The following is a 27,737-nucleotide window of genomic DNA, read 5'->3' on the forward strand; positions in this document are numbered from 1 at the left end:
AGAGCTCCCCTCAGATACCACAGGATGGAAAATACAGTGTAGCCTTAAGATGCTGTCATGAGAGCGAGCCACTGATGTAGTCTCAGATTTTTGTTCCGGTCCCTTCTATTTTGCATTTGCATGCAGCACAACAGAACACGATGCAGTCATTACTGTGATGATGCAACTGTCTCTTCAGATTGTTCTGTCTTCTATAGAAATGCTCATTTTCAACTGCTTTACATGTAAATAGATTTCTGTTGACTTTCTTAATGAATGGAATAGTTTAATACTGTGTATATCTCTGCGACAATACATTGTTCATATATTAGAAACCAACTCAGTATAATCTTGTTGCAGACGAAGGGAAAGGCATGCTAAAACAATAGACATAGCCCAAGAAGAGGTTTTGACCTGCTTGGGTATTCATCTTTATGAAAGATTACACCGAATCTGGCAGAAGCTACGGGCTGAAGAGCAAACCTGGCAGATGCTTTTTTACCTTGGCGTTGATGCTTTACGCAAGAGTTTTGAGGTAAAAATGGGTGACACGTTTTAAAGCTTTATGACTGAGCAGTAAAAATAAAGTTTTTACATTAAATATTAACTTAAAAAAATCCTCATTCCCCATTTATTATAATTGTTTTCATTCTGACATGAAATGTAGCTTGGATAATGGGGGAGGATAAACCACATTATTTTATATTTCAGTCCATACACTGGATTCTCTACTGGATGTTAGGCAATATTTTACCATATCCCTATGTTGCAGGTTTTAGCTATGGTGTAATAAGGTTACCTTATTTTCGTTTTAACTATGATGAAGAATTGCAAGGATGGACAAGTCTTTGAATTACAAATTCAAATGCCTAAATTCAAACTAAACTGTGTTAATTGGAAACTTTCAAAGTCTTAGGGATGGGGCAGGATTTACAATATCTAAATTTGGGGCAGAACCTTATCTGAGCCTCCTTTTAACATTTACTTGCTCATGAACTCATGCATCCTTCAGTACCTTTGTCGTTAAAATTCCATTATTTTAATTGGAATAGTTTTGTCTTCACCATCTTGTGTATAATGCTAGTTCCTTTTCAGAATGACTGTTCTGTGTGTTTAAAATCGTTTAAACAAGTTAAGGAGGGAAAAAAGATGAAATCCAGTTTGAGTGAATTTATAATCAAATTAAGGGTCAATTTGTTCCCACCTTATAGCCTTACAAATCATTTTGTAAGAACTTTTTGTTGTTGTAGATGTGAGTCTAAATTACCTGTTTTCCAATGTGTAAAATACATTGTTGAAAATGAAATCTTCCTGTGGCTTTTTGTGAAGGGTCTGTCTAAAAGGGCAGGTTATACCAATACAAGGTAGGATGTGAAGATAAACCATGACACTGCAATGGGTATAACTCCTCATAGCTTATGTTGCTTTGGAAGTGGTTTAATATAAACCAAGAAAAGCCACTCCTTCCAAGATGTGTCGATATAAGGAGTTATGCTTTTCTAATTTCCTACACAGGCAAAACCTTTACTGTGATATCTTAACTCTAAATACATTGTGGAAGATTTTTATGTTTAAGGATTTAGATTTATCTTGCTGGTGCTCCAGCCAGCTGTATCCATGAGAATACTACATTTGTATGTGTGTTACAATAGTACCTTTAATTATTAAACAGAACATTTTCCAAATCCTGGTGTTTTTTTGGGGGAGGGGGGGTTTGCTTTACTCTTCCACTTTTAGATGAGGAAAGTTCATGAATCTGAATCACTTGTGTTTCACGTTTTCAGTGCAGCAAAGCTAAACTTATTAAGTCATTTCATTTCCATTTCTTGAAAGAATTAAATCATTTAATAAAATTTATATTGATGCAGTTTTGTTCATAATTCTTACAGGAGCATCCTTCCCAAAAATCTATATTTGGGACTACATTTAAATTGACAGTTTTCTTAAGCCTTGAGAGTGATAGTGCTATGATTAATTCATCGAAGTCACTTTGAACAAACTACTTATCAATGTGCCCGTTTTATAGTCCATTCTGTTTTATAAATGGAGAAGCTAGAGTTTAGATTTAACTCCTTTTGAGCAAGGTTTTGAATTTTATTAATAGATGGCCGTGGAAAAAGTGCAGGGTATCAGTCGATTGGAACAACTCTGTGAAGAGTTTTCAGAAGAGGAAAGAGTAAGAGAACTTAAACAAGAGAAAAAGCGCCAAAAACGGAAGAATAGGCGGAAAAACAAGTGTGTGTGTGAGATTCCTGCTCCCTTACAGGCAACAGAAGAGAAAGAAATCAGTCAGGAGAAGGTAAATATTGCTGATCAATCAGCTTAATGATTTGTGTTGCTATTGAACAACTACTTTGAATTGATAACATTCTGTTGCTCATCACATTTTTGACTCTACAGTGGTCTTTATTTTTTATTTTTATTGGTGGGAACCAAGTTTAAGTGAGTCTCTAACAAAACTTGATACCTTTTTATAATAGTTTTGCCTTTTTGTAAAAAAAAATAGTTTGCGAATGAGGACTCAATTTGTAGATTACTTCAACTGACCATCTGGAGTTAGGTTAATAGATCGTTTAAAAAAAATATTAGGCTATCACTTACCTAAAGAGAACATCAGATTGGCATGCTACTCAAAGATAGTTACCACCAGTGATGGCCTTTTGTAAGAAGACTAAGAGTATGTCTGCACTTCAATAAACTCTCTAAGCTGACTCATGTCAGCTGACTTGAGCTCGCAGTGCTTAGACTGTGGGACTGTAAAATTGCAATGTAGACCTTCAGGCCCGTGCTCAAGCTCCCAGCTGGTGCACTGTAGTTTTGCAGCCCATGCCCTCCAATCCCAAATCAGCTGGCACAAGCTAGCCAAAGGTGTTTAATGGCAGTGTAGGCATACCGTACCTTACTGTGGCTTCAAGATCCGTGCTGCTGAATCTAGCTATTGGGAAATGTACCTGTTATTGAAGTAAGGTCTTTGAGTTGATTTAGAACAGGGTTTTCTCTGGCCACATTCTGAGAGAGAGAGAATGTGTCTGTCTTAAAGTTGCTTCAAAAAGTGGGGGAGGGGGGAAATCAACATGATACTATAACAGCCTTATCCAGCAACCATAGTTTCTTTTTTGATAGGACTGTCTTCTCTCTAGGGATTTAAAGAGCAAAAATAGAGGAATGTCATTAGCTATCTAGTTGTTTTAACACTTGCATATGTCTCTTGGTTTTATTTAAGGAAAACTCAGACTTTATGGAAAATAGTTGCAAAGCCTGTGGTAGTACAGATGATACTAGCAATTGTGTAGAAGTAATTGTTACCAATGAAAGCACTTCATGTACCTGTCCTAGTAGTGGTACTCTGTTGGGTTCACCTAAAATAAAGAAAGGTATGTGAAACTTACTTTTTTTGTAATTGTTTATTCTGAAAGTATTTAATGTAGGGTGAGGGAAGATCTTGTCATACTCTTCTTTAAAAAAAAAAAAAAAAAAGTTGAAAACTTTTTTTAAAATTCATATTCTAAGAGCTTCTTGATTGTAGTAGTGATATAAAGGGTTAACCATTTACCCAATAAGCATTAGCCTTATTGTTGTGGTTACCGGAGTATCCGGTTAACCAGTGGTCCTGCCAGAGCAGACCCCTGCCCGGGCTGTGGTGTACATGCCCAGCTGGAGTTGGCCCTCACGTGCAGCATGGCGGGCCCAGATGGAGCAGGCACCCTCCTGCAGAATTCCAGTTAACTTTCTAAATGTGATTTTTTTACATACTTTCATTTGTAGAGGCTTAACTAAAAAATTTATAACTTTGTGCTGTAGATTACAGTAACTTCTCATTTCATCTCAGGTTTATCTCCACATTGTAATGGTAGTGATTGCGGATATTCATCAAGCATGGAGGGCAGTGAAACAGGATCTCGGGAGGGTTCAGATGTAGCCTGCACTGAAGGCATCTGTAACCATGATGAAAATGGTAGGTTCAGCAGGAATTGAATGTTAATGTTGTCTTAGTGGTGTATAGAAGCATAGAAAACTTGTTTGAGAGGAACTCCCTGTCTTTCACAGGTGATGAGTCATGTGTCCACCGCTGTGATGATAAAGAGGAAGACGGGGATAGTTGCGTAGAATGTTGGGCTAATTCTGAAGAGACTAATATAAAAGGCAAAAATAAAAAGAAGAAAAAGAAAAGCAAAACTTTGAAGTGTGAGAATGAGCATGTAAGGACAATTGCTTGCTTTAGAATTCTGAGTTATGTATGTATTGTAAAATATTTATTGCCACTTACCCAATTTGGATTGTGGCTAATGGTGTGGGTTTTTCATCTCTTCCCTCCCCACTCAAAGTCTTTGAAGCAAGTATTAGATTAAATCCTGGAAAAAAGATGCTCCTTATTCATCAGTTACCTAGATGCTTTAGTAGTACAACTTGCCATTATGCTCTCTTCTTCCCTTCCTATATATCTCAGAGCTGTTCCGGTGGAAGACCTGTTATTTTCTGCCCAAATAAATCTGTTTAGTTTTTAAAGTGCCACAGTACTCCTCGTTTTGTTTGGCCAGTCATCTCCATGGTCCCTTAATCAATAGTACTTGGGTGAAGGGAGTCAGCTAACATACCAAATGCCCATTTCATTACCTGAAGTATTCAGTATTTGAACAGGTCTTCTCTACCACTTTCTAAATGCTGCTCTGTTTAATTGTTTTGTGAAGAAATATTGTCTGGTATCTTTACCAAATCTTAGTATCCCGGTCATGAAATCAGCTCAGTATTGCAGTGGGGTTTCTTTTTAACCACCACTTCGTTATTCATTGTAAATTATCTTAACTTTTTAGATTCAGAAACTTGGAAGTTGTATTGCAGATCTGAGTAACCGTGAGACCTCAGGAAATATTGTGCACACAGAGTTTCACTTTGACAAGACCAAAGACACCCATGCTGAAAGCTGCTGTAACTCAGAAAAAAATGGGCAGCAGATGCCTTGGTTTGACCACAGGAAAAATGTGTCACAATTTGCAGAATCTACAGAAACATCATTAGTTCCTGATTCTGGAAAAGGTGCCAAGAGCTTAGTGGAACTCCTTGTAAGTAACAGTTTATTTGAAGGCATAGGTTTATAGGCTGCTGCTTTGAATATTTGGTTTTAGGAATAGGTTCTGGAGAATTCAGAATCTGTATGTGGTATAATAAGACTTGGTACAGTGAAGAGATAACAGAAGATGCTCCTCATACCTCGCTTGTGGTATTTTGTTTGTGGAGATACTAGTGAGCCAGCCTTATCGGAGATTTCAAATTCTCATTTTTGAGTAAGAATGGAGTCAGTAGAATAACAGTGACAGAATGGCAAACTGGTAATGAAGATGTGTGCACCATCTGTGCCCTTGTGTAGAATGCTAGTGCCAGCACAGATTTTTCTCCAGAAAATTTTTCCTTTCTCCTCCTCCTCTCTCCCCCCGCCCTCCTCCATTGCTGTGCGCATCTTATATTACTGCCAGGATCTGAAACAATCTAAAGAGAAACAGTGCTGCTGCTTGCTTTTGCCAGAGTTCACTGCTGAGTAGACTGCGTCTGACACAGCATATAGCAAACCATTGTGAATCAAACACAGATTACTGGACTAGCTAGTTAGGACTTGTGCTGCCATCGTGTGACACTCTCTCTTTGTGCAGAGCAACTGTAGACTTTGCACAAGTGATATGAAACTTGAACTAGAGACTCTTAATTTGTAAAATGATGGTGGGGAGTGTGCAATGTTAGGAGAGCAATGTTCACATCTGTAAATGCCTTTTTTCCTTTGTAGGATGAATCCGAATGCACTTCTGATGAGGAAATCTTTATCTCACAAGATGAAATACAGTCCTTTATGGCAAACAACAAGTCTTTTTACAGCAATAGAGAACAGTACCGACAGCATCTGAAGGAGAAATTTAATAAATACTGCCGCTTAAATGATCACAAGAGGCCCATTTGTAGTGGTTGGTTGACAACAGCTGGAGCGAACTAAATACAATAAAATAGCTCTGTCTTTCATTGAAATCCTCAAGATGACTACTGCGCCTTCTCTTTCAAAAACTTAATTTAGTGACTTACGGCAAAATTTTATCTTAATCAATGTGATTCTTTTTTCTTTCTCTTTTTCTTTTCTTTTCTTCTTTTTTGGTGGGGAGATTGGTGGAGGTGATTTCGTTAATTTTGGTCTTTCTTCAGGCTTGTTTCTTTAGTTGAGTAGCTGTGCAAGCCTCTCATAATTTATGCCATCTCTTTTCATTAAATGTTTCTCTTACTGTGAGACTTACTAAAAAAAAGCAACCTAGTGGCAAAGTAATGTTGTACTTATAATTCTGTACAGAATGACAATGAGCTGAATATAAGATTTTACAAATAGACATCCACTTGCAAAATGTTTTGGATGTAATATGTTAAAGCGCAATGTGCAAAATTTAAATAAAGAATATTTATTAATATGCATAGTAAAAGTTGGTTTAGATGTTTCTACTTTTCATAACATTGTGGATGTAAGTATTATCAAGTCTCTTGAGTGTACCCTCAGCCCATGCTTGTGGGTTTTGATAGCAGAACTGAGTTGGTGACCTCCAGCCCTTTTCCATACAAGCTGATTCAATGCTATGTCTGAAAGTCAAGTCAGTAGCTTCTCCAAGACAACTGCTAGTGAGTAGTATCCCAGTGTCTCTTCCTTTCCCTTACTAAACAGACTTGTGATTCATTTAGACAAATGGAAAAGTAAGAGCATTTCAACACATTTGGAGGGTTGCTTATTAGAGTTGTGGATGTCTTGACTGGTGGATGCATGGAAGACAGTTCTGAGCAGGAGAATATGGATACTCTTGCACGAATGTGCATCCAGCGTCGATTAGTTTATACAGTATCCTATAATGTTACGACCCATTAGTCTCATGGAATGATTGTTTGGCACTGAGGATTGGAGGAATGGGAGATGTCAGAATGAAAAACTATTAGCCTTTTGATTCTAGATACACCTGGATTACATAGGTTGCACGCAGTAGGCTAAACTAAATTTGAGTAAACTTGTACAACAGCCGTTGAAGTCCCTGGGAGCTATTTCCTTACTTTATGGCTGATTTGTGACTAGTTAACACACTACTGCCCTGCTGCTGTGGAGTCCTTAGTCTTGATTCTGTATTGGTGAGGGAAAATGGTGGAGGGCATTCGTTGCTTTTATAGCCTTGGGTAGGGGTGTGAGGGCATGCACGGTGCATGTGCATTCCCCAAAATACTGCTCACTGAAAGAACCATAGGGCAGCTGTGGCTTATGTAGATGATGTTTGCAGTGTTGTTTATACCATGTTGATACCAGGATGTTAGAGAAGGAGGGTAAAATAACTTTCATTGGACCAACTTCTGTTGGTGAAAGATACAAGCCATATAGAGCTCTTCCTTAGTATGCAATGTAACCCAATTAGCTAGACCCCTACATTGTATGAAACCTGGTCATGTTCTCTTGACATCTAAGGGAGTTTGCAATATAATTACTAATTGCATGAAAAATACTATTATTAATTAAAACCTTAGGCTGGCTCAGTCTCCCTCTATCCCAAAAGTTGAATAATCAAGTTTGTAAAGTAATATTTGGCTAAAGCATTCTATGCATCAAGGATTTGCAGAGGTGGGCTGTAAGAAAGATGCCCTTTTTATGTACAGCTATATTAGCTGAAGGGGACAATAGCTCTGGAAAACAAAATGGACATGACCGTGTAAAGCTGTACAAATTGGTGTGTTTGGTTTTTTGGGGGGAGTTGGTATGGTCATTTCTGGTTCAGGTTCACCCAAAATAGACTTGGGGGGGTGGGTGTTACTCAATGAAACACGAAACTGAGAACTCCATTTGTGGTTGAATTAAACATTTTGTTCAATCTAAAATAATGATATTGTTCTGGTTTGAATAAAACATTCAGCCCCAAAGAATATTTTTCTGATCTTGTGTGTTCCAATCGAGCTAAATTTCAAAACAACATTTTGAAAAGTCTAAATATGCTGTTTAAAAAAAAAAGTTGACAGCTGGAATGCTTTGCAGAATTAGATGCAAATTTGCCAGTAGTCTCATTCATCTGGAAACCACTTTTTTTGTCCAAAAAGTTTTCACTGCTTTAATGACATGCCATTTTAGAAAGTGACCCTTCTCTTTAAAGCACCTCTTTTAAATAAGAAAGTGAATTGCATGACTTTTAAAATCACAGTTTCAATACTTCTGGGTTTTTTGGTATGGCAAATCCATGAGTTTTTCCAGCTCCTTATGTATAAAAAAGACTTGGTTAAACCAAAGGAACATGCACTCTTAACACCATTGTCCACTTGATGGCGTTCCTCTGGTTTCATGCTGGATTTGTTGAAAAACGCTAATGCATTAGAGCTTTTAAAAGAAGAGCAGTCTTTTTGTTCCCTGTCCCCTCAAATGAGATAAAGTGCTACTTTGTATTTTAAAAACTCCTATAACCCTAAATTTCATTAAAAAAAAAGAACAAAAAAACCTAGGTATCTTCAGACTTCAGTGTGATGCAGAATACTTTTGGATGGTGCTCTAGGATTTGTTTTTCTATGGGCTTCTATAATTTTGTTCCATATGTTAGAAATGGAAATAATTTTAAACAAAACCTTGAAGCCAAACATAGCTAGTGAAAGGAAAGAATCTATTTCAAATCTGTTTAATTTTTTCCCGGTGGGCTCCCAAAGCAAGCTTTGTTCCTAATTTCAGCCAGAAAGCTAGAGATTATAGTTGGTGGTAGATAAATCTTGAAAGAGTATCTGAGCATTTTATTTTCCTGCTTTGATTAGGAGTAACACCAGATGGGATTACTAGGAGCTTCTTGTATTAACTTGGCAGGAAAATTGGCAAGGGAGTCAAGGGAAGAAGCATTCTGTGGTGTTCTTAGCTTCTCTCTATTATTACATGAAGTCTGATCTAGGAGCATGGTCCATATATTTTCTTAATAAAGATGGACTTGAAACATGATTACCCTCTTACTACAGGGAAGACCGATTTGGATCCAGACTTTCACTCAGGATCAAGTTTTTAGTTCCTGTGCTCTGCCTTGGGGCCATCTGTGTCTAGCCAGACTATAAGTGCATGTATTATACCATCTTTGCAGAAATGTGTGCCTATATTGACTGAGAAATTACTGATTTAGACCCATAGAATTTAGCATATAATGGCCCTCCTGCAAAGCGTGCATATTCTATAATGCTGCTCTGCTGCTTAAGTCCTCTAGTTCTGTTTTGTTTAATTGGAAGACAGATTCGGAGTTGCAAGGGCTCAGCACCTTTCAAGTTTAGGTCTTTAAACTGTGTATTGCCTTAAAGTTAAGATTACTTACCCATTTATTTATCCAGTTTTTTAGTCTCAACTCTGTCTGTTTGTGTGAGGTGTACAAGAATATCTAGAGGGTTTATGCCTTCATAATTTCTAACATGTGATTGAGGTCAGAACATGTCTCCTCTGTTTTTCCAAACATTGTGTAACGTGGTGTGTGGTGTCTCAGCCCAGCATTCTTCTTCTTTCATAAATCAAATATACTTGCTTTTGTATCAGCTGTTTTCATTCCTCAGTTTCCTCAAAGAACTTCTACAAATTATTAAAATAGGATCTTTCTTAAGACTGAAACACGGTCCTTAATTAATCTTTGTTTGTCCTGTGAAAAATTCTCCCATTTAGATCTCAGGAAATGTTTTTCCTCCAGACTTTCTCACAACTGAAATAATGCAAGTCTTCTGAAATATCCTACTGTCTGTGTCCCTGCATCTTTTTCTCTTAAAATTACACATCTTAGGTTGGATATTCCACTGTTTGAGCAGGGCTGTGCTCTGGTTCTCTGCAAGAACCTGAATATACCCGAATATTTCATTGGGACAAGGAGAGGAAAAAGAAGCTGCCTCTGGATGGCAGTAATTCATAGAGCTTATGGTGGTTTGGTTCCATCAGTGGCTTCCATGGGCCTATTAAAAAGATTGCATACAACCAACCACCTCTGCACGCACTAACATGAGACTGCCTCTTCGTAGTCTTCTGAGATGCTTCCTAAAATTGAATGAACTTGTAAAATGTCTGGAAAGTCTTCTCAGTTGGCTAAATTTTCTTAGTTTCACTCCTTTTCAGTCATAATTTACTTAAAAGATCTATAGCATGAATTTCCACTTTTTAAATTATATTTCATGTGTGCCATCCATATCAGTACGTGATTTTTTTTTATTTTTATTTTTTAGTCCTATCTAACCGTATTAGAATTATTTGGGATAATAAAATGGAGTATGATTAAGAAAAGTGGGATGATAAAAGAAAGCTGAATATCAGGAAAAGTTCTGTTCGTGATAGACTGATTGATCGTGCCTCAGGGAAGCATTGCTCCTTTGCTTGAGACAGGACAACGTGCTAGTAAACATGTGTGATGGGTTGGCATAGGGCTTGAGTACCAGGTGGCATGTCACATGCTCTTTCTAGGACCAACCAGCACAAGACTATTCAATGTCTTGATGAAATTGCTGATCAAGCCACTGATGTCCGCCTTCCTGCCCACAGTGGCTCCCTACATCCCTGTCCTGCTGGGCCAGAAGCTCCGGTCTCCCCTAGCTAAGACACAGAGTTGGGGTTATTGCCCCCTTCAAAGCAACACAGATGCTGAACCAGTCCAACTCCGGGAGGGCTCAGCTATAAAGGATCAGCACCCAGCAAACCAAAACCCCAAATAAATCAGTCTTACTCTTTTTTTGTGTGAAAGTTTTACACAGAGAAAGCTCATTAAGTCCACCCCCTTTATCAATGAAAGAGAGATGCATGGTGGTTGCTCTCCCCATCTAAGTAGCAATGATTTACACCGGTGTGATAAACACAAGTTGTTTTAAGTAGAAAAGATAGGATTTAAGTGGTTGCAAAATGAAAACTGACCAAAGTATGTTACGAAGTTAAACAAAAAATGCTTAGCTAGTTCTAATCCACTAAGGAACTTGTTGCATGCAAATTCTTACCCTAACAGCTGTTCTTCTCTCAGGTAATATGTTTCAAGTCAGAGTTGATCTTTACTCTGACATGGGTTTACAGCTTTTTTCAGAGTTTTTTGTTGCCAGGTATCCTCTTGGCGTGTGCCAAGCAGTTTCAAAGGCCAGCTGAAGACAGACCTGATGGCTATTGAAGGAATAGAAAGCTTTCCCCTCAGTTTAGCACTCCCCATCCCCATGGAGAAGTACCACATTCAAGATGGATTCTAATTCCAGGTGTCATGGTCACATGTCTTTTTAGGGTCAACCACAGTTTGGGCTAACAAGACTCTAAACAGGTTGTTGGTTTGAGTACTGAACTATCTCCAGTGGCCTTCATTAGCCTATTCAGAATTAAAACCTGATTCATACGTGTAACTTAACATCCAAGAATGATACATGCACAAAAATCGGATGTATGGATTCAGCAGATTCAGTCTTTAAAATTGAGAGGTTAGATATGTTTTGCATAGACCATCTTCAACTTATGCATATTCATAAGCCAGTTTTCATAAAGCATGCAGGGGGGGCTCAGAACAATGTGTGTTAAGGAACAATCCTGCCATGCAGGGAGATAGCCAGGTGTCAAAGAGCTTTCTCATCTATAATTTCTACAATTCTATGAGCGGGGAAGATGAAGATGGGGGGGGCTATTTTTACAAGCTGTCCAGCTCTGCATTTATGGACAACAAAGTAATCTGCACAGGAACGACAGCATGGTAAAAAGTCTCCTTGAGGTCTTTTTTTATTTCCAGTTGTCAAAGCCCAAAAGGGATTTGCATGATAACTTACCACTTTACCTGGTTACCACATGTTTTGGGTTCATTAATTGTCTGTTCACCACACAGTTATGCCTGTGCTTTACTTTCCCACTCTATAATGGGACTATTGTGTTAAGCACACTGATGAATCTTTGAGTAGGGTTGAGGGCCCTCATTTGTTCTACACATTGAAGTAATGGGCTTGACCTGCATCTAAATATGCTACCCACAGCTAGGGATGTGAATGGTTAACTGGTAAGCATCATCCTTACCAGGTGATGCTTGCTGGTTATGCTTAATTGGCAGCCCATCTAGGCTGGAGTGGCTTCCCAGGTGAGGTGTGATGTGGTGGGCCTGGCCTGGCTCATGCAGCCCCTGCCCATGGTGGTTCAGGCCTGGTCAGACTTGTTGGGGGGCGGGGGGGTACTCCAGCCTGGCTGGACTCTCTGCACCATGGGCAGCGGGGAGGTGCTGCAGCCCATCCCTGTTCCCTGCTGACCCCCTATTAAATAGTTAAACACAACATTTAATGGTTTAAACCGGGTTTTACATCCCTACCCACAGCAACATGGGTAGACACCAGCAACAGCATTGTCATTTGGGAACCTATCTCTAGTCAGTCGTCATGCAAAGAGCTAAACAAGCCATCTCAGCTACTTGAGTGTATTAAGACGTGTCTGCGGCTAAACAAGATTACAGAAAAACTCAGCTGTCAAGATCCCTTTTATTTATCTGAGAGGCTTGGGGTCCCCTTTGGATATATATTCTGGTCTCAGTTAAATATGTAATTAGGCTGAGCTTCCCCCACCTTGTATAATTATTGTATAATCATGTAATTAAATTAACATGCAATTATAAAATTAGTCCATGTAATTATCTTCTGCTTTCTTGCGGCTTCCCTTTGTGGGCTCAACATACAAGTTACCTTTTTTCCAAAGCAGTTTAACACTCATCAGTTGGTCCAGCCTTCTGATAAGCTCCATCACACAGTTCTGTGTGGTTTCATCAAGAATAATTCCAACAGTGTTTCAAGCAGTCGGGTAGCAACCTTGGCTTTGCAACCTTTCCATTTAGTCTCTTGTACATTGGAGTCCCTGTGCGCATATGCTTATACAAAAATGGTGAGACATGAAAAGTGCTTTGCTTTTGTAAATTCAAAAGTGCTGAAATCCCTGTAACATTCTTTAAAATCCCATCCATTCTTTTTTGGTTCACTGGGGCACGGAAGAAGGGTCATTTTGAAACTGATCAACTTTTATATTTGGCTGTATTCATTCTTTTTTGTAACTCATCTGCTTTCATTAGAATGATGCCTCAAATTGAGCCTGGGGGTTGTTTTGTCTACTGCAAAAAGTCACATGATTTCTTTTTAAATTGTGTAACTCCAGCCCATGTGAGTCTTAAAACCCCATACACCTGAACTTAAAATGGAAGCATTGGCATAGTACTAATTATAGACTGCTGTTATAATTATCCAGTGATCCCAAGCGCACCATCAATTTGTATCTTGTTTATCATACTTAGGTAATTTCCCGGTACTAAGTGCAACATAGGCTCTGATTTTGCTGGTTGTGGAATAAATTAACATCCAGCTCTTGCTCTGTGAAGTGAATGGTAAAATGTCCATGTCAATGAAAGCATCATTGAGTCCTAGGAAAGTGATATTAATCACTCCACAGATGTTATTCCTGTAAATATAAGCATGTATGTGAAACAATGGTCAGTTTATTGTGTTTTACAGAACTCCCTTAGCTTCTGAATTTTTTTTGGGGGGGGGGGGGAGGAGGGAATTGCTCTTGAAATCCATAACAGTTCTTGTACTGAACCATTTGTTTTGTACAGAACAGTATGATCTGGATTCAAAAGTAGCTGCCATAGGGCATGTCTACACTAGAAAATCATTTTGAAATAATTTGAAATAACTATTTTGAAATAGTGCATCCACACTAGAAGGAAACCTCAAAATCAGTCCAAGGCAGGCTCTCTTAATGTGGACTGGACTTGACTTACTTCCCAGTACTTCCTGGGGCTTTAATTGCTGTGAATGACTTTGGTGAGTAGTTATTTTGAAATAGAAGTAATGGAGCATCCACTTGACCACTATTTTGAAATGAAATAAGCATTGCTCCTCGTGGAAAGCAGGAGTAGTTAACTTGAAATAACCAGCCCTTTATTGTGAAATAATGGGCGTGGTAGTGGGGACGCTCCGCATGTTTTGAACTAAGGAGAAATAACTCCCTAGTGTAGACTAGGGCATAGTGATTAGCGTATAAACTTAACTTCCTTAAAAACACTGCCCTTTCCACCCTGGGACACATTCTTTCCAGGTGCCATTCCATTGAAAACTGTGTTACAGGCAGGGATGAATTTGGCTCAGTCAAGGAACCACTGCCAAACTTCCATTGTTGGCAGGAGATTCAGGCCCTTATTGTCTGTTTCCTGGTTATTATTGGTTGCCTTGTGTCCCATTGGGCTTTCTTTCTGTTGAGCTTTGCAATCTGATAATTTTTATATTCTAGTCAGTATCTGAAACTAAGCAACTAACTAGTCCCAGTGACAGACATGTGCTGCTTTGTTTTGCGTGAATGTCCCCTTTTCCAGACTAGTGAATTGTAAGCCGTTTTCTTTGAAGACTTCATATCCCTTGCAGATGTTCCCTTCATACAGCTTGCGTTGCTTCTTTAGGGCTTCACTGAGCTCAAAGAGGACTAAGGGTTGATCTACATCCTTTGGAATCAGGCCCTTAACTTTAAAGATCTTTGGAGCACAACTTTGTTTTGTTTGTGTTCAAAGGGGCGTAAGTGTTTAAAGTGCTGTAGAAATAGTAATGCATAGTCATTGGAGGCTTGAGAATTCACAAGCTGAATTATCTGGATCACTGCAAAGTGCATCACTCGTGACATCAGTTGTCTGGTATAAATATATTCCTTCTAAAAGATTCTCTGATTCCCTTCTCTCATTAAATTTTCTTCTAAAGCCAACCTCACCCCTTGGGTTTTCTCTACATATCAAGCCTACTGGATACCATACATCTAAATCATAGGGATAAACCAAGCGTGGTCTAGTGCAGTAGTTTTCAAACTACAGGTCGTGACCCGGTACTGGGTTGTGGAATGTCAGGCACTGGGTCTCCATCATTTTGTTTCTCAGTTCCATGTCTGGTGGTGATGATCCCTTCTTATTCCCTCTCATCCCTTGTGGGTTTAGACATTAAGCTCCTCTGACAGGGACTTAGCATGTGCATGTACAAAGTGTTCTGCAATTGGCTGGGGCCTCAAGCCAGTGTTACCATGCTGTCACAGAGGCGGGGGGAGTCACCAGTGGAGGTGCTAAGGCAGCTCCCTGCCTGTCCTGGTCTTGCAGACTGTGGTGCACCCCAAAAGTGGCTCCTATGTTGGGAGGGGGGAGCACACAAGGCTCCATGCACTGCCCCTGCCCTGAACAGTAGCTATGCACTCCCATTGGCTAGAACCTGCTGCAGGCTGCTTTAGCAGCTATGCTAGGCGGGGGAAGGCTGGACCATGCCCCGACCACTCTCCTTGTGATGGGGGTGGGGCCTGGGCCGAAGAGGCATGATTGGAACCTTGCATCCCCCAGCTCTATGTTCACCCACCGTCCATGTGCAGCATGGTCTGTGTGCCAGGAGCAGCAGGAAGCTGCCTGAGCACCCCCGTTGCACCGCTGACGTGGAGCCGCTCAAGGTAAGCCCCTCCTGCCCCCGCTTTGACACACCCCAAAGCCAGAGCCCCCTTCTATACCCCAATGCTTTCATCCTCAGCCCCACCCCGAGAGCCCACGCTCCAGTCATAGTCGGTTGGTCGCAGGCATCAACAATTTTCTTCAGCTGGGTCGGGAGGAAAAAGTTGGAAAACCGCTGGCCAAGTGGATAGGGCGCTGGACTCTGGAACTAAGGATGCTTAGACTTTATTTCTGACTCACTGCCTGTGTGACCCCGGCTGGGTTAGTCACTCCATCTTCTGTACCTTTGTTTTCCTTCCCACGCCTCTTTTATCCGCCTTGTCTGTTTTAGATTGTAATCTCTTTGGGGGCAGGGTCTGTTTCATGTTATCTGTGTTTATGCTGACTAGCAGACTGGGGCCTTAACCTCCCTGATTCCTCTAGTGCAGTGCAAATAATGGGTAGGAGAAGAGAGAAACTTGCACATTGCAAGGGATGGGAGGGTGCAAAGGGCAGGTAGTGTCCAGGTCACTTTTTTTCTTGCCTGACTTTCAGAAGTGTAGCCGAATACCTCTTCCCCTTGTGACCATCCTTCTGCCCCTCCGAGAATTTGTCCCTAACACAGGGCGTCTCAACTTCCTAGGACTAACTTAAGAAGCTCTCTACTGCCCCACCTTGGGAGGTGGCCAAAACTCACTCGAAAGCCATAATTCCGCAGTTTCCCTTTGACACACTAGACTGTCCTTAGTCATCTTGTGACTTTGGAGCACTTCATGGGAATAAATTGAACTGGTTCCATTTCAGGGCCATTTCTTTGTTTCCTCTGTTAGGACCTATTCTCCTGAGACAGAAAAGCTGGTGCTTGCCTACCAAAGCTAGAGAGAAAGGTGTTTGCCAATTCCTAAGTTAAAACAAGTCAAAGTGAAGGAGGGATGGATTTGCGGGTAAGTCACTGGACTGGGTCCAGATTCAACTGTGTCTTGCCCAAAGCGCCAGACACCCCAATCATTGTGTTTCTCAGTTCCATGTCTGGTGGTGATGATCCCTTCTTATTCTCGCCCATCCCTGGTGGGTTTAGACATTAAGCTCCTCCGACAGGGACTTAGCATGTGCATGTACAAAGTGTTCTGCTATTGGCTGGGGCCTCAAGCCAGTGTTACCATGCTGTCACTGAGGCAGGGAGGAGTCACTGGACCCTGCACCCCCCTCCGTAGCCAGCTGTGACCCTCTTCCAGCAGGTGGAATAGAAGGCTTATTAGTTCATGGGGGTACAGCATAGAAGAGACTTGTCAGCACAGGAGCCAGAAGCAGCCAGTGCCACCCATCGTGGGGAGAGGGAGCCCAGAGCCAAGGGTGCTGCCCTCCATCTCTACATCTCAGGCCAGTGAGAGTCACTCACACACTCAGCAGCTCGCCCTGTCCTGCAGCCAGCCCTGCCTCTGGCCTTTTTCCAGCTTCCCAGGCAACAGCGGTCACCTGGTCCCAGACTACCCCTCCCCGGCTCAGGTCACAGAAAGCATCAGCCATTTCGTACGTGGGGAAGACTGTCACCCCTGCATCCTCATCACCATCTTGCTATTGGTGACGTGCCCAAGGAAAGTGAGGCACACCGACACGTTGAAAGCACATGCAACATAAGTGAACAGAGCGAATACAATCCCCCCCCCTCCCCGTCCCCATTCTGTGACTCATGCAAATAACTAATGCGAGAAGACGAGGTAGCCGGATCGCCATCTATTTACCCATCAAAGCTGTTGGGTGATGTTTTTTCAGTTCAATTCGAGTTCTCTGTGAGGCTGAAGTGGCAAACTGTGTAAAAGAGAAGCTAAAAGGTTACATAGCCTTACCTACCTATCCAATCCATGCTTCTCATTAGTAGTGAGGGGCAAGGTCTTTGAGGGAGATTTGGGGCAGTTTGCCTCCTTACGGCATCAACAGACATGCAGGCTTGTGGCTGCAGCGCAGGAAGTCACAAGGAAGAGCTTGGTTGAAGGATATGAAACAAATATAAAACCACTTACTTAATAACTGCTTGACAGTCATGTTTAACTATCCCTATACCTGGTGTTGGCCATCAGTCTCCATCTGAAACATTCTATCCTACACCCACAATTTATTCCCACTTATTTTTGTTAAGTTGACTTTTATCAAACCTTCCAGTTTTGTGGGGTTTTTTTTTCTTATCTCTAAAAGGCTTGAATCTTGCTGGTTTCCCTCCATATCCCATGTTGTGTGAAGGAGAACTGTATTCCCATTGTTTTCTCTATCTGGATTTCAGTTGATGATCTATGTAAATATATCTCGCATTTTATAGCCCCTCTCGGCTCAAAGATCGCACAAAGCGCTTTGCAAATTATATAGGTAGAGCACCGTGGAAATGCAGTCAGCAGTGGAGTTGAGGGTGGCAAACAACTCTTCCAACAATGGTGGAGAGGGAAAATGTCAGTGAAGAATGCCGAGACCAATCTCGGCACCTGCAAGAGATGCCACACGATCCATAGGAATGGGAAGAAAGGGTGCAGGGGTGCGACAGCACCCTCAGGTTTTGCACTCAGCTTTCCCACACCCATGGGCTGGCCTCACTGCCAACCCGCCGTTGGCTTTACGAGTCCTGGGGCTGGCCTCTGGTGGTCCCCATGGGGTCTTGCTGGCCCCACTGCTGCCCACCAGCCTTGCAGCCTCTACTGGCCCTCGGAGTCCTGTTATCTGCTGGCCCTGCAGTCTGCTGACTCCAAGGTCCGGGTTGCTGGCCTTGGAGGCTCCGTTGCCTGTGGCTCAGCAGCTGCCGCTATCGGTGTGGCTCCAGAGTGAGGATAGCGACAGTTAAACATTGCCTTAAGTAGCGATGTAAGTGAGTAGTCGAGTACTTGACTACCCGATAAGCCTAAGCTCTTACTTAATTTAAAATGTAGAGGCGCAGTGGTCCCAGACCCAGCCTGAGCTGGGATTCCCAGGCCCGGCTCGCACAGGGTCCGTGAGCTACCCCCGCTGCAGCTCTGCACGTTAAAATGCAGAGCCACAGTGGTTCCAGCTCTGTGCTGGCTCGTGCCGGTTGGGGACCTACCCCCACTGCGGCTCTGCAGTTTAAATGTAGGAGCCGGGCTGCTTGCATGCCCTGCTTCTATTACATTTAAACCGCAGAGCCGCAAAGGCGGTAGCTCCAGGAGCAGTGCAAAGGGGACAGAGCACCTTCTCTTATTGACTAATCATGTAGTCAATACAAATTGTATCTACACGATGAGTCAGTTATCTGCCTCTTAACATCCTTAGACTTAATACAGCTTGGAAACTTTACCATGAGCAAGAAAAATGCTTCCCTTTTATTGTTTTTAGGTGCTTTGTTAGTACTGTTTTTGCTGCCTTGTTTTGTTTGTTTTTGGTCTCTGCTGCTTCCAGTTCCAAATGAGGAGCTGACTGCTCAGATGTAGCTCTGATCTTCTATTGTATCTTATTATTGATTTTACTTTATTATTCTTGTGGTAGCACAGAAGTGCCCCACTTACAGGCCAGAACCAGCTTTCCCTGTAAGCTGAGCACCTGGGCAGCTCAGCTGATTAGCAAAGTGCCCACACCCAGCAGCCCGTGTTTTTCCTGGTGGTGCACATCCACACCTACTTGGGTGGACAGAGCAAAATGTATTCCACACGTGGATGGGAAAAAAAGTAGAGGGAACTTGGGTCGGGACCCCACTGTGTTGTGACTGGCACTGTCCAAATGCCAAAAAAAAAAAAGTCCCTGCCCTCAAAGCGATTCATTGATTTGTCTCCTCTGCTTTGCCTTCCCTCATTTGATTTGATTAGAGCGCTTCTGCAGGAGCGCAGGGCTAATTAAGAAATGCAATCTCGAAGTAATGGGTGAAATCAAAAGCAGAGCAACTGAGTCCCAGGGCTTACACTCCCTTTGCGGCAGGGGCTGTGTCTGTCTAGCACCTCGCACCCTGGGCTCCTGCTCCATTCCGGGGCTTCTCCCGGATCTGCCCTCCCCGCCTGGCGTGCACTGAGTCGGGCAGGGCTCAGCTCGCTCGGTGCCGCTCCCCGCCAGCAGGCTGAGCGCGAGGCAACTCAGTGCACGGCAGGCAGGGCGCCCGCCCGCTCCGGCTGCTGCATATTTAATCGGAGGGAGCGGCTGGGCTGGGAGGCGGGGGAGCAGGAGCCGGGGAGGGGAGAGCGGGCGGGCCCGGGACCTGCGCTGCATTGTTGAGCCGCCGCGGCGGCGGAGCGGGCGGGGGCCATGGAGCGCTGGAAGGACCGGGTGGCGCTGGTCACCGGCGCCTCGGTGGGCATCGGCGCGGCCGTGGCCCGGGCGCTGGTGCAGCACGGCATGAAGGTGGTGGGCTGCGCCAGGAGCGTGGACAAGATAGAGGTACCCGGGGGGGGAAATGGGGGGAGGGGAGAAGTGGGGGGGAAAGGGAGAGGGAAGGAGGAGAAATGGGGAGGGGAGAAGTGGGGGAGAAATGAGGGGAGGGGAGAAGTGGGGGGGAAAGGGAGAGGGAAGGAGGAGAAATGGGGGGAGGGGAGAAGTGGGGAGAAATGGGGGGAGGGGAGAAGGGGGGAAAGGGAGAGGGAAGGAGGAGAAATGGGGAGGGGAGAAGTGGGGAGAAATGGGGGGAGGGGAGAAGTGGGGGAGAAATGGGGGGAGGGGAGAAGTGGGGGGAAAAGGGAGAGGGAAGGAGGAGAAATGGGGGGAGGGGAGAAGTGGGGAGAAATGGGGGGAGGGAAGGAGGAGAAATGGGGAGGGGAGAAGTGGGGAGAAATGGGGAGGGGAGAAGTGGGGAGAAATGGGGGCGGGGGAGAGAGGGGAGAAAAGGGGGAGCGAGGAGAAATGGAGAAGTGGGGAGAAGGGAGAAGCGGGGGAGAAAAGGGGGAGCGAGGAGGAAGGGGAGAAATGTGGGAGAGGAATAAGTGGGGGGAGGAGAGCAGGGGGCGAGGAAGGCATCTCTGGGGATCCCATCTGGGCTCAGTGTCCCCCTTGGATAGGACGGGGGGGGGGCGCATTAGGAGGCAGCATCTCCTCCTGTCCCTGTATTGTTAGCGCTCCGGTGCGTTGCGGGGATGATGCTCACGCGGGGGCAGGGGAGATGCGCCTCCCCTGGGGAGGGGGTAGCCCAGAGTCGGGGCTCCCAGCGCAGGTTGAGGGATCTGCCTCAGCGGGTGCGCAGGGGAAAGACCCTTTCCAGGTTTGCCTCGGAGCGCCACAAATGAAAGATTAATCTTTAATGAAAGATTCTGTCCTGTGATGAAACCTCCAACAATCCCTCCCACCAGAATTGAGGAACCTACTTCCAAGGGGCGGCTCAGAGACCCCTGGGGTGTGTGTGTGTGAAGGAGACCTAGGGGCTCAGTGCTGACCTCCCACCATGCTCTCAATAGTCCTCCAGTGCATGTGGGGTCAGGGAAGGGAAGTGGGGAGAGGCAATCAGCTAAACTCTTATTTTCCATCTGAAATGTACTACAGCTCTTCCCCCCTCACCTCGGATTACTGGTTAAAGTTGCAGACCTGCCATTTATTTATAGCTTCCCCAAGCCTGCCTTTTCTGTTGAGCTGTCAGATTAAAATTCAAGGCCAAGATTGTTTTCAGAGTGACTGGTAATTCTGGTAGCCTCTGTTTTGGGGGACCAAATTTGGGATGTCTTAAAGGAACCTGATTTTACAGAATGCCATTGGAATGATATTGTAAAAATTCCTGGAAATATTTCTGTTTGTGAGGGTTTCTAAAGATGGGTTTGTACAGAACTTAAATTTTGGACCATATTTGGCCCTGAGGGTCCCTTTAGTTCAATAATATTAAAAACAATTTGGCCTTAATAGGTGAAGTGTAGAAAATCCTAAGGGATAGTGGTGAGGTTACAGAGGGAGTTTAGTGCATAGCAGTGAACATATCTTGTAACACAATGTCCTTAAAAGCCGAGTGACCTCTTGGCTGTATTTTTGAAAAAAAAAAAGCTCCTTTGCTCATCCTATTTTCCTCCTCTCTTATGGCTTTCACTTGTTGCATCATGGCGACCAATATAATTGAAACTCTTTGGGGCAAGGATTGTACCTTGCTTTGTCAGGTTTCCGGTACATTTTGGGTGCTACCCAGATTAAAACAATAAATTCCACTGTATAAATACTTTTGAGAATGTAAAATTCAAACTGTACCTGGAAAGGGGAAGAATGGTGCATTCATTATTCTGAATAACTGTTTGCACCAATCTGAAACTTGGTGTGTATTAATGTGTGTTTTTTTGGGGGTGGTCTGTAAGTGAAATTCAGTAAAGGTACCAAAATCTCCTGTGATTGTAAGAATGAAATATGATCAGCACACACTTTTTTTGTTGTTTGGTAAGACTACACATTGTCTCATATCTTGTTGACCCTGGAGTGGCTGCTGTTATAACGGTCAAAGGCATATTTTATTGACTCACCTGGCACTACATATAAAATATATTCTCTCCTTTGTTGGTTGATTATACTTTATATAGATATTATAGATCGTTTAGGCCTCAGCTCATCAAAACTGTTAAACACGTGTTTTAAGTTTGATCTGAAATTTGCTGCATCTTATGTATATGCTTCAATGCATGGATAAATTGGAGCGTCAGTATATAAGCGAGGAAGATAATTGTAGAGTTGATAGACACCACTAGCCAACTATAATTATATTCCTCTCAAAAATCACTGGATAGCAGTTACTGATCATTACATTTTTATTAAGTAACATTTAAAAAATACACACGTGTGTTTATTCACTCTATTTTGATTGTTAAATTTGTTGCCTCGCTGTTTAGGTTTAAATCCTTTGAGGGGAAGTGGCTTGTTAATCTAGTTGGGAAGTAAAATGTTGGGAAGTAAAATGTAGGTACCACTAGAGAGTAAGGCATGGGGTTGGTGAGGATTTTTAAATTTTGTTTCTTGTCTTTTTATGATGGAAAGGTTCCCAAAAGCTTGATGTATCTATCCTCTGTCCAGACAGATCTTTCTGTACAATATTAGCTCTGTAGAGCCAAAAAGTAGCGTGGTTTATGTAAATATTGACAGCTTCTAATGAACTCCAGCCACGCACTTGGCAATTTGAGGTACTAAATATGTTGGCTTTATTGTTATGCTACTAGAGAGAGAGAGAGGGAAAAATACTTTCCAACAAAATGGAATTTGGAGACGAGAATCTGGGGAAATGGGGTATCAGGACTGAATACAGAATATCTATAAATCGGTATCTATGCGGGAAAGCTTTGGGAGGTAGCTATGGTAATAGAAAAGAATACCTAAGACCTCTAGGGAATGTTGGACAGAGGATGTAAATATCATGGCCAATAAGACTTTGGGAAGATGTCTCTCTCAGAAGGTTTTGATACCTCAGGAGCTTGTTTATTTTATTCAGGTCAGTTTCTTGGCTTTATTACCATGAGGGCTGCTGCAGATATATGTTTAATAGTCTCTGTTTGCCTTGCATGGTCTAGCCATGCAAATGAATTTCAACTTTTTCTTTCAGCAGCTCTTCCCCTGAGATTCCTGCGCTTTTTCTAATCAGATTTCCACAAAGCTCTTTGTTCAGCTAGAAGAATTGGAGGTTTTCCATTAAGTTTTAAACATTACTGAACCAAAAGCTACCTTTATTTACCATGGACTGCCCATATTTAAGATATAATTTTGTTATTTTTAGCTTCTCTGTTGTAGGAAAATATTATTTTAAAATTGTCTGAAAAACAGAATTGGTTCATGTACCTGGTCAGCTCAGAACATCGTATTTGAAGGCACTTATCTTTTACATGTGGTTTAATAATTTTTATCTAAACCTTGTAAATCCAGCAGAACACTGGAGAAATGCTGGTTTAAAATAGCTGAGGTTAAAATAGCTTTTCACTTGAAACACAGTTTTGTCCCTGCAGCAGAACTAAACCAAATTGGTTGAAATGTTAAAGGTGATATATTTTTTTTTAAATGCCAGTGTAGGAAAATTTTGGGCAAGCCTAAGCAATATAAAACAATTATTTGGGACCATGGTTATATATATATTAGGGACACCAAAATGTTTTGGCTTAAAAACTCTTAAATTTGTTGGTGTCGGCAAGGATTGGTACCTTGGAAGAGTTGTGTTGGTGGAATTGTACAGTTATTTGAAGCAGTTTTTGCTTCGCTTAACTCTGTGAAGTTTATAAATTCTGCACGCTCCCCCCCCCCCCCCCCCCCCGTGGGGAGAGGCAGAGAGAAACCACAGAGGAGAAAGAGGAGTGGGCTGGCATGTAGGGGAGCAGAACAGAGACAGCCAGATGGGTTAAGATCTAAGAGCTACATCTAACCAGTTAGGAAGCAAAAATAATGTCATGTGACCAGTGGGGCTGACAGCCGCTGTGGGCCCCCAGGCAAGGCAGGGTTCTGGCTATAGGTCCCAGAAGGGGCTGTCCGTTGGCAGAAGGGGTAGGCCTGCTTGTGACCTAGCTATCCAATCAAAATTAACTAATATCTTTGGAGTTTAAAATATTAGATCAACACAATAACCTTCTTCTAAGCAATTGATGATAGTAGGCCATGAGGTAAGAAGCATCTGCCAGATGCTTAAGCTGGTTGTGGGTGATTTACAAACATAGACTACTCATAAGGATAGACCCCCAGATGTGAAGATCAACATCACTCTTGTGATGGTTAGATCGGGGTGGGCAAATACTGACCTGCAGGATGGATCTGGTTCGCCGGGGTTAGCGCCTGGCAGGTCCTCGCTGCTATATTTACCTGTATGGCTGCAGGCCCCAATGATTGCAGCTGCCTTTGGCTGTGGATTTCTGTACCTGGATGGTGGGAAATGGTGTCCCGGTCCGTGCTGGTCCCATTGGCTGGGAAAGATAATCCATGGCCAGTAGGAGCCAGTACCCGTGGTCATGCAGGTAAGTATAGTGGTGGTGGCCTGCTAGGGGCTAACCCTGAGAACTGCCACTGGATTATTATTACCCGTTCTTTGACTAGAGGGCTCTTGGTCCTGCCATGAGTGTAGGGGACTGGAGTTGATGACCTCTTGAGGTTTCTTCCAGGTCTATGATTCTGTGAGGGGAATGGAGCTAAGCTGATTTACCAGTTAGAATCAGGCCTTCAATTCAGCAAATAAATTGTTCCCTAAGAGTTTTTCACTTCACTTCAGTTTAAAATCCATGCCAAGTATTCCAGCCTTCACTCCACAGGTAAACCCTACAAAGCAGGTGAGTTTAGGCAGTGTCTACAGCTATATTACAAACTTCTTAAAGTCTTCATCGGGTCCTGCTTCATTTAAAACTCCTCCATCAGATATCTCCCTTTAGTGGAGTCAGGATTTCACCCTTTTTATATGAAAGTCAGTGGCAGTATTGCCACTGACTTCCATGGGCCAAGATTTTACCCAGAATTGAAGCCCAAGCCTACTGAAGTCAGTGGAACAATTCTTAATGATGTCAGAGAGCCTGGGATCAGTCCCTGTGAACACAGGGCTGAAGGGGCACAATTAAACTAATTGGATTAAGGTCATAGGCAGAATTAAGGCCTCAAATCAGTATTGTCAACCCCAAGTGTTCAAAACTCCCAATCAGGCTCCAAAGCACAAAATGTTTCTTTGGGGATGCTCTGTCTTTGCCTTCTGGGGTTTTGGCCATAAGTATCTTCAAACTTTTCTCTACAATCGTGAGGGCTTACTTGGGGGAGGAGAGGAGCTGAGAATCTTGTGTAATCGCACGACTCCAGGGGCTGGGAATTTAAGAAGAACACCTTCTATCCTGAGACTCAAAATAAAAGTGTGAGAGTTGGCAAAACTGTTAGCCCTCCGTTTTCATATATTGTAATATTTTCAGGGGCAGGAGGTGTTGTGTTTTTATTTTAAAAGGTATACTCCTAAGGGTCACCTCTATAGGACAAAGCAAATGGATACACAACATTTGTTGTCTGGTTTTTGCTGCTTTGAGATGTAACCAAGGCCTGAAAAGTGTTGTAGGTGTTTGCGTGTATGTTAGGAATGCAGGGTTTGTTTAATCAGGAACTTCATGAAAACTATGATTGAGATCACAATAGACCAGCGGTGGGCAAATACCAGCTGGTGGGCCGCTGCTGCTGTATTTACTCATGCCTCTGCAGGTACAGGTGATAACAGCTCTCATTGGCTGCAGATCGCTCCCCGCAGCTCCCATTGGCTGGGGACAGCAGTGTCACAGTCTGCGCCACTTTGCATAGCTCCTATTGGCTGGGAATGATGAGCCGTGACCAATGGGAACTGCAAGCACCTATAGCTGTGGCGGCACAGGTAAATATTGTGGAGGAGCTAGCCGCTGTCTTATTGCCCACCCCTGCAATAGACAGATCTGAGCAATTGAGGAAATAAGTTTGTCAGATTATTTAACTCTGTTGTTTTTGTGATTTAACTTAAATGTCTGAGGAGCAATTGTGAGAAAATAAGTGTTTGTCAAACTTTCAACATTACCCCTTTAGTAAATGTGATGAGAGCTAATAAACCTGCAAATCAAGGCTGGATATACCTGCTTTTCTAAGGACTGGAAAAGGAGGGGGGAGAGGGCGGGAAGAAACCACTATAACAAACAAAACCTTTCAGTCCTCCTTTATGTACCAGAAAGAACCTGTCAGGAAAAAAATAAATGAGTCTCAAATTTAACTTTTTGAAATTGTCCTTTGGGGATCACCATTAGTCTTAAATTTCTAGACTTTCTCATGTTTGCGGTTTGTTGAGAAAGCAGTGTTATCTTAAGACTTTTCATTTTCTCTCCATATAAATTATAGCTTTATTATATTTTTTATCTTAGATTCATTTTTCTTGTTTCTTCTTTGTAATATCTTGAAAATGAAGCCTTTCCAGTATTGCCTTGGTCACAAGTCTTCCTAAATTAGCTCCATAATAGCTTTCATATGTGGTTGGCATCAAATCCTCCTAAAACATTGCATTTTGCTATAGAGACATAGCAGAACTTGTCAATAAGACTGTGATATATGGAGGGTCTGGTTAGTTTGTGAGGGTAATAAAGTATTCCAATCTGAAGTTGGATAACATTATACATATCCAAGAGTAATGTGTAGTCCTAATCTGTCAAAGCATGTTTACCCCTAATTGTTCACCCCATGTTTTTATACGGTTGTCAGAATTCCTGGGTTCTGTTCCCACCTCTGTCTGATTCTCTGTGCCTCAATTTGAGTTGTAGAAGGGAGATGCTCCCAATTACTTAACTCACCAAGCCTGTTACGAGACTTAATTATTTAGGGCTTGATCCAAAAGCCCATTGAAACTAGTGGGAGTTTGATCCAAAGTCTTTTGAAAGAAGGCTTTTAATGGTTGTAAAGCAGTTTGTGGTTTTTAGGTGAAAGGAGTTATGTGGAGGAAAATTATTCTTGGCATTCTATAGGAGGCTTTGGTGACGTGGCCTTTTATCTTGCTATTTCCTTTTCATTTCATCTTCATTATCATACCTGTAATTGACATTATAGGTCTCTGCACTTTTAGGTGTCCATAAATACTGGCATATGGTTACCATTACATCTCAACCTTTTTGAAAAGTTCCAGATAATAACCTGCAAATGATTTGTTGCCTTGATGCCAAACCAGAGAATTTGCTGGACTACAGGAGGTCAATATTGTCTAGCATTACCATCACTTCCACTGCTTACTGGGCTCTTAGTGAGGGGTAAATTAGAACTAAATAGCAGCACAGAGCCAGGACTGGTGGCTGTAAACAAACTTTATGGGACTGCGGGAAACTTGGCGCTACCCGTGATAAGTGGACATCTGGCGAATTAAAATCATGCTGGATCACAGGTGATGTTGGACCAGAGAGTGCCGGATTAGAGAGGTTCAAGATGTATGTAGACTGCATTTTAATTGGTATTTTGTGTTGCATTACTGAAAACTGGACTTCTGCTGGGCATCTCTGGTTGGTTTAGTGAACTGAGTAACTGATGTTGATAATTGCATGAAACTTTTAATGGTGAGACTTCCCAAAGCATCTAAAAGACTTAGGGCAGGAGAGTCAGTGCAGCCTGTGGTCTCTAAATCTCATAAGTGCTTTTGAAAATCTCAGCTAAATAGTCTTCGGACCTCAGACTTTTCAGGAGAAAGTGCATTATGTATAATGTGGACCTCAAACATTACCTTTTAAGATCGTGGCTTTTTATTAGATGCAGCACAAAATGTACATTTTATTATTTATTTATCGGTTGTGCTGCAAGTGTTCCAATTAAGACCAGGTTCTGTATTCTAATTCTATTTAGATTCTACCATCACTGTAGTATTTGAGTTCCTCCCTGCCATGTACCAAGTAATGCCACTCAAATCAGTCATGTGTGGGCCATTCTTTCTCTCAGCCTGTTCCCAGGGAGAGTTGTGTGCCGTGTAGTGAT

At 42.5% G+C, this 27,737-nt stretch overlaps 2 protein-coding genes across 9 annotated transcripts in view; both read left to right on the forward strand.

Moving 5' to 3' along the window:
• The window catches only part of GGNBP2 (gametogenetin binding protein 2), a 33,151-nt gene extending 26,720 nt beyond the window's left edge, over window positions 1-6,431 (forward strand). For all 7 annotated transcript variants that reach the window (XM_075904750.1, XM_075904752.1, XM_075904749.1 and 4 more), the window contains 7 exons: window positions 340-514; window positions 2,084-2,278; window positions 3,203-3,353; window positions 3,809-3,934; window positions 4,027-4,178; window positions 4,791-5,039; window positions 5,756-6,431. In XM_075904750.1, the coding sequence (XP_075760865.1) occupies window positions 340-514; window positions 2,084-2,278; window positions 3,203-3,353; window positions 3,809-3,934; window positions 4,027-4,178; window positions 4,791-5,039; window positions 5,756-5,959 (1,252 nt within the window). In that variant the 3' untranslated portion in view covers window positions 5,960-6,431. The remainder of the gene's footprint in view (window positions 1-339; window positions 515-2,083; window positions 2,279-3,202; window positions 3,354-3,808; window positions 3,935-4,026; window positions 4,179-4,790; window positions 5,040-5,755) is intronic.
• Window positions 6,432-19,329: 12,898 nt separating this feature from the next.
• The window catches only part of DHRS11 (dehydrogenase/reductase 11), a 92,668-nt gene continuing 84,260 nt past the window's right edge, over window positions 19,330-27,737 (forward strand). The window contains exon 1 of one of the 2 annotated variants that reach the window (XM_075904759.1): window positions 19,330-19,760. In XM_075904759.1, coding sequence (XP_075760874.1) covers window positions 19,629-19,760 — 132 coding nt within the window. In that variant the 5' untranslated portion in view covers window positions 19,330-19,628. The remainder of the gene's footprint in view (window positions 19,761-27,737) is intronic. The other variant, XM_075904758.1, reaches the window with a different exon arrangement.

This window comes from Pelodiscus sinensis, chromosome 21 (assembly GCF_049634645.1).
Source record: "Pelodiscus sinensis isolate JC-2024 chromosome 21, ASM4963464v1, whole genome shotgun sequence".
In the NCBI taxonomy this organism is placed as follows: Eukaryota; Metazoa; Chordata; order Testudines; family Trionychidae; genus Pelodiscus; species Pelodiscus sinensis.